Source organism: Xenopus laevis, chromosome 9_10S (genome assembly GCF_017654675.1).
Source record: "Xenopus laevis strain J_2021 chromosome 9_10S, Xenopus_laevis_v10.1, whole genome shotgun sequence".
Lineage (NCBI taxonomy): Eukaryota > Metazoa > Chordata > Amphibia > Anura > Pipidae > Xenopus > Xenopus laevis.
This window is the reverse complement of record NC_054388.1, coordinates 94,078,953-94,094,426: the sequence shown is the minus strand read 5'-3', so window position 1 is coordinate 94,094,426 and position 15,474 is coordinate 94,078,953. Positions and strand designations below refer to the sequence as shown.

The window sequence follows — 15,474 nt, the reverse complement described above, 5'->3', positions numbered from 1 at the left end:
CCGACCCGAAAACTCGAATTCGATTAAACTCAAATCGAATTCGACTAAACTCGATTCGGATTTGACTAAACTCGATTTGACTAAACTCAAATCAAGTTTTTTCTCCGAAAGGAAGGCTAGTAACATGTTCAAATTGGTCGCTGGACCTCTCCCATTGACTTATACATGAACTCGGCAGGCTTTAAAGGGCCAAGGTTTGATAAATCGACTTTGGAGAGTTTTAACCAAAAAAAAGATTTGAATTTTCAATTTGTCCCTTGTTAAATCTGCCCCTTAGTATGGGCCAAAGAAGACCGTGGTTTGCTGACTGTAATAATACAATATAAGGACACTGTTGTTGTAATTAAGTGCTTTCGTTTTGTTCCTTTTTGCATCTGAGTCAGGTGGAGGAAAGCAGTCAGTAGCTCTTTAGCTAGGAATAGAATAAAAATATATTCCTAGTTTATCAAAATATCTGACTTCCTAAAGATCTACCATGCTAGTGTAGGAAAACTACACATAGAGACATTCAGGCAGTCATTTCTGCTTCAGACAATCGGACTGACCCAGCCATAGTAAATTAATGGTGGCCATACAAGTGCCAAACTAGTATGGCATTCCTGCGGGCCATTATGTGAGCCATACATAAGTATAGCCTTTTTATTTCATTGTTCTGTTTGTTTGGGCCAAACTCGCTTCCCTTCAGCCGACCAATGGATATTTTCCATCAGGACAGATAATCCTTAATTCCATAGGTTTGCAGGATTATGTGTCTAAACAAGGTGGGCAGTATACTCGAAACCAGTCAACCTGCCCAATCAAATCTGGGCATGCAGAGGCTGCCTTAAAGTATTATTATTTTATATATTTTAATTATTGACTATATTCAGTAAACTTAAGAACAATAAGGGGGTTATTTATCAAAGTCCGAATTTATCTCAATATTTTCTGTTACAAACTCCAATCAAATCTGCTCGTCTTTTTTACGCTTATTCATTATTTTAATTATTTATCGCACATCAAAAAATCTTTGGGACTTCTCCTATTGACTTATATGCAACCTCGACAGGTCGGAGATGCCGGATTTTCCGATTCAGACTTTTCCATCCTCGGGGTTTAATAAATTGCGAAAAATTTGTGATTTTTTAAAAGTCTGATTTTATAAAAAAAAAATCACGAATTTTTCGTGATTTTTGCATTCGGAGTTTAGTAAATAGCCCCCTAAATGTCAACAGAGAAAAAAAACTACCTAAGACGCAAATACTATTATGGTAGAAATCCTTAGTAAACCAATGACAAATATTTCTTGCAGTTCTTGGATCGAGATCAATCTACGGTATCACTGATAAAGAGAATATATTTTTTTCCCACTTACTATTTCTATTTTATATAGCAAATACTAAAACATACAATGCAATATTTAATTTCATTACATGATACAGATGAGTCTCAGCGGGCTGGTAAACAACGGCTTTGAATGGTTCTTCACCATTTGATTCTTTTGGTCTTACAGTAAGGACATTCTGGTTTGCTTGTTGCACACTGTTCGCATAGTACATAATGTTGGCAAGGCTGCAGGACTATACTTCGCTCTTGTTCGTGGCAAGCGACGCATTTCTTGGAATGTAGCTTGAATATTAACTGTGAATGAAAGTACAGTGATGCACAGTTCAGTTAACGACAACAAAATTAAAGGACACGTACAATTGATGGCATTTCACCAAAGTTTGGTCCCTAAACTTTGAAGCTGGCCGCTTTGGGGAAACGTGAAGCAGTGACAGGGGATGCCAAGGCTGAAAACCTACTTGCTTCCCAAAATATGTTCGTAAATAGGGCTTATTATTGATCAATCAATGTTTTCCTTTCTGCAACTTCTTACGCGCTAAAGGAGGGGCAGTGACCAAGGGTGTTTGAATTAAAAAACGCTCACTGTCTTACTGTGATGGAAAGGCATACTGTAGTGGAAGTCAGTGAAACTATGGGGGGGGGGCATCATTCACGATTCTCACTAAAATGACACAAAGCAGGCTGCACTTCACTCATCTGGGAAATAGTGGTTAATGGTGAATTTTAAAGGAGAAATAAAGGCTTGGTACACTTGGGGGTGCCAAATGTTAGGCACCACCAAGTGATTGTATTGACTTACCTGAAACCAAGGGCCGGTGCTCCTATCAGCAGAAAACTGCACCGGGTTATACCAGTGAGCACCACGGAGCAATCCACTTCCGTCTTCTTTTTTCTTTACATTTCCCAGGGCAAACGCATGCGCAGTTGAACTAAATAGCCGACTTTTTAGTTAAAGTTCGGCTTTCCGGTCTACTGCACATGCACAACCGCGCAAAGGAAAGAAGAAGCCAGAAGAGGATTGCTCCGTGGTGCTCACTGGAATAACCCCAGTCCGGTGCAGTTTTCTGCTGATAGGAGCACCGGCCCGGGGTTTCAGGTAAGTCAATACAATCACTTGGGGGTGCCTAACATTTAGCACCTCCAAGCAGGACCGCCATCAGAAATCACAGGGCCCCATACGACAAGCCCCACCTACAGGTCCGCCCTCCCCACCCCACAGGTCCGCTCCCCACCACACAGTAAAAAAACAAAAAAAATATTGGTGGCTAGGGTTCCCACATGTTAATAAAAAATAAAAAGATATTGGTGGTCAGGGCCCCCATAAAAAAACATTTGTGGCCAGGGCCCCCCCATTAAAAAATATTGGTGGCTAGGATCCCACATGAGAAAAAAAAATTGGTAGCCAGGCCCCCCCCCTACGTTATAAGAAAATTGGTGGCTAGGGCCCCTTAAACATCCATGCCTTCCTGAAGTTAGCAGCTCTCAGAAAAATGGGGGGCCCAGATAATCAAGTAAGTGTGGCGTGGCCGGGCCTCCCTTACCCTCGGGCCCCCTACAACTCTCCCCCTGTCCCCCCCTGATGGCTGCCCTGACTCCAAGTGCACCAAGCCTTTCCTTCTCCTTTAAAAGGCAACTCAGTACAATAATAATAAGCAGCAATTGTTAAATATGGTTTTGAGTTGATTAATCTACAAAAGCAAATGTAATATATTCCAGGTAACAGTATATAACATTTATCAGTATAAATGTCTACTGCACATTTTTAACGCTCATTTTGTTGAGCAATAAACGCCTGTCACTTGACAGCATTAGGTGCTTGCAAGGGAACCCCTATTCATCTTGAACAGGTGACTATTTTGAGGGTTCTGTGACTATACCCCAGAGCTACTAAATGCATGGCTGACAAAACACTTAAAGGAATTGTTCAGTGTAAAAATAAAAACTGGGTAAATAGATGGGCTGTGCAAAATAAAAAATGTCTCTAATTTATTTAGTAATGTTTAAAGACTGGAGTGACTGGATGTCTAACATAATAGCCAGACCACTGCTTCTTGCTCTTGGTTTCCACTGATTGGTTACCAGGCAGTAACCAGTCAGAGACTTGAGTGGGGGGCACATAGTTCATAACTGTTTCTTTTGAATCTGAGCTGAATGCTGAGGATCAATTGCAAACTCACTGAACAGTTATGTCCCATGTGGCCCCCTTAAAGTCGCTGACTAACTCAGAGTTAGAGACAGGCCTGGATTTGTGGAAAGGCCACCAAGGCCAAAAATCCTTACAAACAATAGACTACGAGGATTATGACAAGTAAATGAACGGCTGCCCTGGTGACCCCAGACACTTGCCTCATCAACTGTTTCCAAGTCAGAACAAAGCTGACTTTTCAGAGAATGTAACTTTGGTAAAGGAAGCTTGTCTATATCTCCATATTTCTTCAGCACAGAAAACTGTGGAGACACACGCAGAGTATCATATTCTTCTTTGAGCTTCTTGAGTTTAACGTCTACCTCCGCCTTCTGCATTAGTGCTAGGTGTCGGTCCGAGTCTGCTGCTTTTGCACGCTCCTTCGCTTCTTGAGCTTCTTTCTGCCACGCATCACATGCCTAGGGCAAATTCGGTAGATTATAAAAAAGCATAAAAGCATGTCTATAGAGTAAAAGGTTTTAAGTTCAATGTCTATAAGGCAGCGTTTTTTCCAAGATAAAAATCATCCCTATAATATGCAAATTTTGCTGCAGTGATCCCCAACCAGTAGCTCGTGAGCAACATGTTGCTCTCCAACCCCTCGGATGTTGCTCCCATTATTTTAAGGGTTAACATTTTATCTAAATAGTAACAGCTCGCTCAAAAACAAAAATAGCAGAATTCTGATGATGCTGTACTTTTAATTGGACATAAACAAGGACATACACATTTCTTCAGAGTTATAACTCTAAAGAACAACCTACCCCCTACTGTACTTCATATAGGCAGACATTTGGGGCTTCACCAAGGCAGTTATAAAGGGTTCCAGCTTAAAGACCAAGATTTGAGTTAAGACGGGGTAGTCTAAAAAAAGGCCTGTGGGCCAGATGTTGGGCTATAAGCATTTAAATGGCCCACAGCCTGCTCCAGAGCACTACTGACTTTTTTAATGACATAATACATTTTATATAATAATAATAAAATAATTGTTTTATAAAAAAATATAAGTACTTCAAGTGAGCTGCCTTCTTTATGGAAAAACTGTATGACCACAAAGTTAAGACTTAAATAGGATCCACAAGAAAATACAGTCCTTACCTGCTTTACTTGCTGCCAAGAGTCTTCCCATCTCTTTATTTTCCTCTTGGCTTCATCAAGTTCCTTCCTCACTCGCGAGAGATCATTTCCATTTGCGTTTGTATTGGTGGAAGGGGTTGTGCCAGTGCTAAACACAGGAGATGGACTAGGAGAAAAACTCCCACTGACAAAGTCCCAAATACTGCCCGTTACACCATTTAAACCTGATGGACATCAACAAAAAAAGATATATGTGAGGAAATGGAACATTTAACATACATGCATTTATTATAGTTTACTTAAGCTAAGTTGATAAACTAACTAGCAATTCTTTAGTATTAGTGTTGCCACCTGGCCAGCATTTTACCGGCCTGGCCAGAAAAAATGATGGTTGATCCCAATGTTATTAATAGGGAAAAAAGATAAATATATAGGAAGGCCGGTATTTTTTTCCAGAAAAGGTGGCAACCCTATTTAGTATAGTTTCTCACTCTTGACTTTTTGGGCTTGCACACAAGTGATTATAAGCAATTTTCTTTTGGTCCTGCCAGAAAACAGACTGAGAAAAAAAGTGAACTTCCTCTTAACTATTAACTTAACGAAAGAGCTCATCCCATGTCTAATATCCTTGTAAAAATAAAGGAGGATTTTCTTTTTCAAAGTACTTAATAAGTGCCTATAGAAAGACTATTATCTGCATTATCCTAGGACTAAAGAATCTTCTATTTTGGGAGATTTATGCCAGCACCAAAGTTTCCATAGCAGGATGCATGCAAAGTATTGAGTCAAAGAGTGTAAAAATGTTATAACTGAAGAAAACAGATGTTATATATATATATATATATATATATATATATATATATATATATATATAGTGAATAAAGTGTAAAATAAAAGGGCATTAAAGTTAACAAGGAGTTCCATGACCATATAAAGGTCCATATGCAGCCAGTGTTGGACTGGCCCACCGGGATACCAGGAAAACTCCCGGTGGGCCCAGGTGTCAGTGGGCCTCTTGCTTCTAACCATTTGGCCTATTTCATGGTCATTCCTTCATTTCTTTATGGGAACAGAGAGGTTTAATAATGGAAGAATAGAGTATAGTATGTAGAGAAAAGAGACTAGGAGAATAAAGAGGTTGAGTGAGGTTCCAATAGTTTAGAATATGGGCCCTTGGCCTAAGGTTTTCTGGTGGGCCCCTGGCATCCCAGTCCGACACTGCATGCAGCTCCACAAACTCTGAGGTGACTTCTAATACCATATTTTACAACAGCGGGTACTAGGGAAGCACTAATTCAGCAAGGATTTGCTGGACTGAGAATCAAAATAGGCCCTGACATTTCAGGTACACAGAGGCCCAAACAGCCCCCACCAGCCCACTAAATAGTGACTTTCTATGGCACCTTATAGTAGCCCCTCTGGCATTTGCCAGAACCCACAGATTGCCAGTTCGGGCCTGATCGGCAGGATTTGGAATTGGCTGAATCCAAGTGCCTGGCTGAACCAAAAACAAATCCTTAAAATCATGTGACTTTTCCTCACACAAATAAGGAAGTTGAATATTTTTACCATGCACAACGCTTGAGTGCTTTCTTTGCCTAGTTTGCATTTGCAAACTAGGGTTATGATTCAGTTCGGGATTAGGGCGTATCTTTCATGAAGGATTTGGTGCATCCCTAGGGGGTATTTCATCTTTCATTAAAATACACGGTTTAGTGAGTCATGATGGAAATTACATAGCGAAGCACTGTTTGCAATATATTTTAAATTATATTTATAGCGCTTTTGTATAGTGTGAACAACCAAAACGCATTAGAGAACTTTACCCCCAGGCAACTGTAATATCATCCACTTACAATGTAAAAATAAAAAACAGTTTATTTAACTATATCATATATCCCAAACACATAAAAATAATGGCACTGCTTTTGTATGGTACAGGTATGGGACCTGTTATCCAGAATGCTCGGGACCTGGGGTTTGCCGGATAAATCCAGATCTTTCCGTAATTTGGAGATTCATACATTGTCTACTAGAAAATCATGTAAACATTAAATAAACCCAATAGTCTGGTTTTGCTTCCAATAAGGATTAATTATATCAAGTACATTAAGCACAAGGTACTGTTTTATTATTACAGAGAAAAAGGAAATACTTCTTAAAACACTGGATTATTTGATTATAATGGAGTCTATAGGAGATGGCCCTTCCATAATTCGAAGCTTTATGGATAAGGGGTTCCCGGATATCGTATCCCATACCTGGATCTCTATAATTTATAAGAGCCACGAATATCATGGAAGCAATATCCTTATTAACTATGTTTAGCGCTGTTAACAGTTTAGTCTGATTTTTGTCACAACTCACTGAAACTTGTACTTTATAATAAGTTCCTTGGCATTCCATGACCTGTATAGAAGCACACGGCATCTGTTCTAGTGCCTTAATATACTCATGTAACGCCTTGAATCTTTCTATAATCTATAGAAAAACATACTTCCTACTATGAAATATGATTATGGTCATTCTGTGACCTGTATAAAAGCTCTTGTGTTGTGGTACTTTCACAAGACCACAAAACTCATTGGTGATTTGTAATAGCCTTACATTTCATAGAAGAACATGTTATTCCAAACAAAATTCATGAACAGCATACATGACAATGAGTCCTGGCAAACTCAACATTACCTTTTACCTACCTAAAGAATTATGGGAAGAAGTGGATGTTCCCAAAACACTGTGCTCAGATTTCAGAGGCTGAGTCTGTTGTTGTCGTGGAGCCATGTTGGATGAAAGGTAAGACTGGGACAATGACTGAGAAAGGGAACTAAGAGGGGAAGTTGAGAGCGAAGATGATGAATGCAGAGAAGAGGAACGTGCAAAAGAGCCCGGGATATTTACAGGAGCAGAACTTCCCAACAGCCTTTGACCTGAGGGGAAAAACATAAAAATACTGTACAAACCACAAATTATATTAGAAAATGGACTATTGAAGAACATGTAATTCAAATAGCCAGTGAAGTTCTTTTATAGCCAGCTGCTGGTCGCTGGGTCACAGGTCCTTTTTAGTCCCCTCCATATTGAAGTATTTATCAAAGCAGATCAATACGACAACTTGTTGGGGTTTGACTCCTTTAATTTGAATTGTACTCTAATGTATTAGAACAGAACTTGAACTGAATCATTTAATCAATTTCTTGATTTAAAATCAAGATTCTTACTTGATAGCCTAAGGTCGCTAGTCTCTGTGTCTTCTAATTCTTTATCTAGAGAAGCAACATTAATATTGCTAAAATGAAGGTCTAGAGCTGTACCTGTTAAATAAAACATACAGTCAGCATGAAAGTACTGAATTGATGAAGTTATGTGTAATCAGTATGTTACACAGTTCATGTGACATATGTGATATGTACACATCCAATGGAGGATTGCTGGTTATGTAATTTTCCTTTCATTAAAAAAGCCCATGATAAAATAATGCCAATGACATTTGAGCTGCAAGATCACATTATCATGGTTATTTGCACATTTTAGCAGCACAAAAGTCTAAGGACTCTAAGTTATAACACTCAAGCACCTGTGATCCCAAAATATTTAATACAAACTTATTCCTATCTTAAAAACCTGTGAAAACTTTGAAGATCTCAGTGCGTCACTTCTCTAAATCTGTATAGTATGTAGCCCAGTCCCGCCCAGTAAAACACACTTGTAGCATATGTCGTATAAATGTATACATGATTAGCAGTTGCCATATTGTTTGTCAGTTTGTTTCAATAATAATCTACTCCACTGATATGTCTATGAAGAAGGGTTTATTAGAGGCAGTTAATAGAGAAGCTACTGTTTCTACTATGTGTTCAATATTTTATTACATGTAGAAAGAACAAATTCCCCATCCGCCATCACTCTTACGGCTCAAACAGACTTATCAGGGAGCTGTGAGTGATGAGCACTACAAGCACCTTGTTTAACTTAGGACTTCACTGTAGGACTTTAGAACGCACAAGAAAAATCTGTATATAGACTTTCTATGTTTAAAGACACACACAGATTAGTGCTGCAACACTTTGGCAACTGCACTGAATATTAACAATATTGGACTAGGTTCTGTTATTTGTTTTTTTCCCCATAGCCTGTGACGCTGAGCTATAATCGTATCTTGATTTGGTGATCCAGTGGAGGAATTGTGTAAAAGATCAGCAAAGGAAATAATTCTGAGGGTTTACTTTTCCTCTAATTTTGTTTGTTTTTGCAATTTTAACTCTGTTATACACGGTGAGTGATGGGCAGAAGAGTAGGGTGATGGCCTAAATGTGTTAGAACCTTATCTAATCATACCTAAGTGTGTTATATATGTGTTGTATGTGTATGTATATATTTATATCTATCTATCAATAGATAGAGATAGATATATATATATATATATATATATATATATATATATATATATATATATATATATATATATATATATATATATATATATATATATATATATATATATATATATATATATAGTCATATGATTCACCGGCACTCACCCTCAGTCGATCAAATCCCGGGTGCTCCTCAGAGGGAAATAAAGAGATACAGTTAGGAGCACTCACAGGTGTAGTGTTAAAGAAATGTCTTTTATTGGAGTGTTACGAACTACCCCACATCAACGCGTTTCGGTTCTCTCTGAACCCATCCTGACGACGGTTCAGAGAGAACCGAAACGCGTTGATGTGGGGTAGTTCGTAACACTCCAATAAAAGACATTTCTTTAACACTACACCTGTGAGTGCTCCTAACTGTATCTCTTTATATATATATATATATATATATATATATATATATATATATATATATATATATATATATATATATATATAGTCTTGTTTCCTCTACAGACACTGTTCTAACTGTGCCCATCAAGTTCTGCCATGGAATCCAAACAGTTGGATTTTATAATATGTGTCTCATTGTCACATGGTGGGTACAACTGATCCTTCATAGCATTAGCAGGGAAGAATAATAATACGAACAGAAGGTCAGTATTTTATTTATTTATCTTACAAAAATGCTCAACCCAACCACCACTACCCATGCAACACTCTAGAGTATTGGCATACATCACAAGAAGGGCATATTGGTAGGAAAATCTAGATATAAATTATTGCAATACATAGATATGCCCTAGAGGTTACCATACAAATTATATGATACTCTTCCTGGGGAATTTGACAGCCTGGGGGCTATATACCTGAGGTTTCTCTGTTGTACACATGCATTAATGACCAACTTGTGGCCCAGCAGTCATTGCTGTATAACACTTTTCAGTATCCCTCGCTTATTTGTATTAATGTTCTGCTGCATGTTAAGATTTCAGGGGTCAGAAGGTAGCATTGTTTTGTGTGGAGATTTAGCCGCAACAGGCTACAGGATGTTCTTACAAGTTGAAAGCTCAAGCAGTGTCAAGTTTCTCTGAAAAGTAATATTTCTGGCTTTGTCACATTACATGAAGGATTAATGTCACAGCAGGAATAGAAAACCTTTATCACTTGCAGAGCTACAGCCCACAGGATCCTGAGTGGGGTTAGTGGGGGATGCTGGGAGAGGTTGTTCTAGAAAAAGTTGGTGTGTCAAAGGTTGAAGGGTGTATGTACATGGTGTAAGAATAGGGCTAGGGCCACACAACATGAATTCTCTGCCTGCAGAGTCAGCTACCACACTGCTCCTCTTCTTTTATTCAGTTGTGTTGCAAGCAAGGCAGCCTTTGGTGCAAACCATGAACCAAAGGCATGTCTTTAGAGGGACACATCTGGCCCCTAGACTTCTCATTGGTCAGAAATACAAAACAAAGTTACGAGTGGCAGTTGCAGAAGGTGGTAGCTAATCAGGGAATATGCTTAGTCAGCAAGAAATGTTAAAGGGGAACTGTCGCGAATACGAAAATTTAATATAAGCTTCCCCATACTGTTGCAGCAGTTGGGTATAGCTTATAGGGGTCTCCCTTTCCTAGCAGATGTATTAGAGCTCACTCAAATAACTGATTCCAGTACAAACAAAATCTAACAAAATAACTGCCTCTTGCACAAATTTTGCATGTAGAGAGACGTAGGGGCACATTTACTATTGGTCGAATATCTAGGGTTAATTAACCCTCGATATTAGGCCGTCAAAGTAAAATCCTTCGACTTCGATATTCGAAGTCGGAAAGGATTTACCACGATCGAACGATTTTTAGTACGAATCATTCGATACGAAGTCGTAGTCGAAGGTCGAAGTAGACAATTCGATGGTCAAAGTAACCAAAAAAACCTTCGAAATTCTAAGTATTTTTTATTCTAATCATTCACTGGAGCTTAGTAAATGTGCCCCTTAATGTCTGGTGATTTTAATCGAGTGAGCTTCTAGGCAAAAGGACTCCCCCCCCCCCCCCCATCATTCATCTGATACCCAACTCCTGAATGAAGGCAGAATGAGGAGAAACCCATGCTGATAGAGGAATAGTGAAGATAAACTTGATTATTTCGGAAACGGTACAGAATTTTTATTGATTGTATTTAGTTTCTTATTTCAGTATGCAGAAGCTAATATTACATTTTTATTTTCGAGATAGTTCCCTTTTAAGGTTTCTGTATGCCTGGTATCAGTAATATATATATTTATAAATTGCATTCTCCAGCAACTGTCTGTCCTAGACGGTCTAGTTAACTGGGCAGTATCTCTTTTGGTAACAGTGTTTTTGTCCTGACAGGGAAAATGGTAATTTATTTTATCGTGTTAGGGTACAACTACACGGACGTTTTCCCCGCGATTGTGCCTGTACCGACGCTCTGCGCCAAAACGCAGGCGTCAAGTCGGATGCGACAGAAAACAAGGTAAGCAACAGGAACGTCAGATGGTGTCGCAACATTTGTCCAACACGTCACGACTGTCGGATGTAGACGCTGCGTCTGCATCCGACAGTCGTGTCGCTTCAGATGAACTCTGCGACACCATCCGACATTTGTATTTCTTACCTTGTTTTCTGTCGTATCCGACTTGACGCCTGCGTTTTGGCACAGAGTGTCGAAACCGGCACAATATCGGGAAAATCGTCCGTGTAGTTACTTCCACCTGGTTGGTCTGAGAGCATGGCTGTTTTCTCCACCAACACAAAAATGCCAGCAGAGACTTCTCCATGTGTGAACGGACAGACGGCTGTCATTCCTGCTCACTGGAACGATCTTTACTGGCAGTTCAGACGTTATGAAACACACACACAGTATTTTAGGAGCTGCACAGCATCGTATATTTGTATGAATGGATTTGTGATTTCACTAAGTAAGAAACAAGAGTTTTACAGCGGGTGTTCCATTCACGTCAATGCAATAAGAGGCATGATGACAGTTTCCAACAGATGTACAAAATATGACAGATATGCAGGCAGCCTACATACATTAAATGCAGTGAAGAATGAGAGTGCAGAGTTTCCCCCCCCCGATGCAGAGTAACGGATAGAGCAGAGCTTACCTGCTGCCTATGTGCTGACTCACTGCCTGCAGTGCTCTGTGCTCTGCTCCCTGCACAACCAAACCAGCTAATCACAGCCGTCACTTCTCTAAACATGTGATCTCTTGCACAGCACCACATACTTGTTATGCTTTAACCAGCACTCACACTTAATGGGGACATTTGAAATAAGCAGTAAGAAAGTGTAATCCCCCCCCCCCATTTTCTAGAGAAATAGAATCCTTTGTATCTAACAAAGAAGCAGGGCAGCAACATTAAACAGGTTCCACACCCAAAAACTGTCTTTTTGGATAATGAAAGGAATGCAAATCTAAGCAACTTTCCACAATACATAAAAATAAATACGAGTTGTCAATTTGTAATCTTTATTCAAATTTCTATCAGGGGTCTGTTTGGCTGTTCGTATTACCTACACTACTGGTTCTGACTCCTGAAACACTAGGGAACAGAAAGGGGTAAACAAATAACAGAAAGGGGTAAAGAAATAATTCCCTCTACCATTTAAAATGTTATTCTTGAACCAACAAATGTATTTTTTTTAAACTGTAATTTTGGTGTGAAAGCAGCCATCTCAGTGCTTGGTGCACAATTCTGAGCTTTGAGAAGGAGCCAACACTTCAAGATAGAACTGCTTTGAGACAGCTACTGTTTATGTCCTTCTAATTGTATTTCAAGGGATACTGTCATGAGAAAATATTTTTTTTAAAACACATCAGTTAATAGTGCTGCTCCAGCAGAATTCTGCACTGAAATCAATTTCTCAAAAGAGCAAACAGATTTTTTTACATTTAATTTTGAAATCTGACATGGGGTTAGACATATTGTCAGTTTCCCAGCTGCCCCCAGTCATGTGACTTGTCCCAATGAACTTAAGTCACTCTTTACTGCAAGTTGGAGTGACATCACCCCCCCCCCCAGCAGCCTAACAACAGAACAATGGGAAGGTAACCTGATAGCCGCTTCCTAACACAAGATAACAGCAGCCTGGTAGATCTAAGAACAGCACTCAATAGTAAAATCCAGATCCCACTACGACACATTCAGAGTAGAAGAAACAACAGCCTGCCAGAAAGCAGTTCCATCTTAAAGTGCTAGCTCTTTCTGAAAGCACATGACCAGGCAAAATGACCTGAGATGGCTGCCTACACACCAATATTACAACTAAAAAATGCACTTGTTGGTTCAGTAATGAAATTTTATATTTTAGAATGAATTATTTGCAGCGTAAACAGTGTAATTTAGAAATTTACATGAAGCAGGGTTTTAAACATTAGCTGTTTTATGCAATATAATTGTATAGAGACCTACATTGTTCGGGTCTTATAGTTTTCCTTTAAAGAAGCAGATATCTTAATACTGGAGGCCCCCAGGCAGGGATTAGGCCCTTCAAATGAGTTTTATGTCTTGAAGGCTCCACTGACTTCACTGCATAACATCATTTTAATTTAAAATGTACCTCAAACATCCTATATGAGAAAAAGTAAGTCCACTAAATGGAATAAGTAAGAGAAAAGAGCACAGGGGTAATGTAGCTCCCCTTTTACCTTCTTCAGGGCTCCAGAAAAAAATGGTGTAAAATCCGGGAAATGTATTATTAATTAATTATAGACTGGTGGGACCATATAAAACAGTAAAATGCAGGAAAACTTAAAATCATGGCATGTAAAGTTGAGGTTTCATTGTATTTGTAAATGCAATACCTAAAGTCAAGAGTCAGTAATGACAGCATGGACCACACTACACAATATGAAGAGCTGTTCTGTCGTATATCAGCTGCCAGTTAGCTATTAAAAAACATGCAAAAGGATCCCTTTGTGATATTTTAATGCATTTGAAAAACTACTTTTGGGAAACTGTGATCTGTAGCGGCAGCACAGAAGCTATAGGAAGGAAACACTGCCTAACACAAGCACATTTTATATTATATTTTAATGCACCCTGCAAAGTAAAATCTGGTTAAATTAAAATCAGCACACACTTAAGTCAGACACAAACTTGCAACTTATAGAATCAAACACATATTTTAGTGTAATTCAGTTGCAATCTACAAAAACAATAAAGTTGAACTAGAAGCATTTGTAGGAAATAGAAAGCCCAGTAACATCTATTTAAATGTAGGCAAAAGCAAAGACATATGTGTATATTATATATAATTATATATCTTTTGCTGTAAGGCACCACAGAATATGTTGGTGCTTTATTGAAAAAAAAAAAAAAAAAATAGTATATGCACAGTAAAGACAAAACATATAGGCTTACCTATTACTGATTCAACTGTATTACTAGCAGGGTAGAATGGGAGAGCTTTGGCATTAACACTTGATAGCGCAGTAGGGGATGAACTATCTGAGCCAATACTGGATGCCAGACTAGAAGTTATACTGGAGGTTATACTGGAAGCCAGTGGGTTTACCACTGAAAAAACACTGAGATGGCTCTGTTTAAAAACATATATAAATGAAATAAGCAAAGATGCATTTGTTGCAAATAAAATAAACGGCAGCTGCAAATACAATAAAGTCTTAGGCAATAATAAGGTTTATTAGTATTTCGTTTTTTTCTTATGCAAAGAAAATAAAATTTTTACAGGAAAGAGTCAAAATCTCCTTTTATTGAGATACTTGTTTGAAACTTGTCATACATATTTATGTACATTAATAATTATATTAATATAAGCTGTAACTGGAAAATACACCATAGTTAAAAATAATGCTAAAGGATAACCAAAGCTTTCAAAGTCATTTTTAGATTTTGTGATGAGCCATAGCAACTTAATATGTAATGTATTAATGTGTCATGGGGCAGAATGCAGAAAGTGCCAGCACTGTTTCTGGCCAAATCTTGCCTGTGAAACATTTGCAATCATGTGCAATGGAACGGATTGCTCAAGGAGAACCCTTATTGGCCCAGGAGAGCAGCAGGATGAAGGCTAACCTTGGGCAGCCAGTAGTAATGCAAACAAAGATTAGGGCTTAATACAATTATGTTACTACACTATAACATTAGTGTATAATGTAGCACAGTGATCCCCAACCAGTAGCTCATGAGCAACATGTTGCTTTCCAACCCCTTGAATGTTGCTCTCAGGGTCCTCAAAGCAGGTACTTATTTTTGAATTTCAAGCTTGAAAGCAAGTTTTAATTGCATAAAACTAAGTATAGTGCCAAGTAGAGCCTCTTGTATCAAAAAGCCAATCACAGCCCTTATTTGGCACCCCAAGGGACTTTTTCATGCTTGTGTTGCTCCCCAACTCTATTTACTTTTGAATGTGGCTCATGGGTTAAAAAGGTTGGGGACCCCTGTTGTAGCATATAGAGAATAATGTATCCCCCTCCCGCCACTGTGAAAAATAAGGATATTATAAGTCAACGAGGAGTTCCATGACC

General features: G+C 38.7%; 1 protein-coding gene across 6 annotated transcripts in view; it reads right to left on the bottom strand.

Annotated features, from left to right (window-relative positions):
- Window positions 1-1,107: 1,107 nt before the first annotated feature.
- The window catches only part of unkl.S (unkempt family like zinc finger S homeolog), a 56,209-nt gene continuing 41,842 nt past the window's right edge, over window positions 1,108-15,474 (bottom strand). For 2 of the 6 annotated variants that reach the window (XM_041577734.1, XM_018237418.2), the window contains exons 11-16: window positions 14,348-14,525; window positions 7,810-7,902; window positions 7,288-7,518; window positions 4,610-4,812; window positions 3,673-3,930; window positions 1,109-1,620 (exon numbers count right to left, since the gene is read on the bottom strand). In XM_041577734.1, the coding sequence (XP_041433668.1) occupies window positions 1,465-1,620; window positions 3,673-3,930; window positions 4,610-4,812; window positions 7,288-7,518; window positions 7,810-7,902; window positions 14,348-14,525 (1,119 nt within the window). In that variant the 3' untranslated portion in view covers window positions 1,109-1,464. 6 annotated transcript variants of the gene reach the window in all.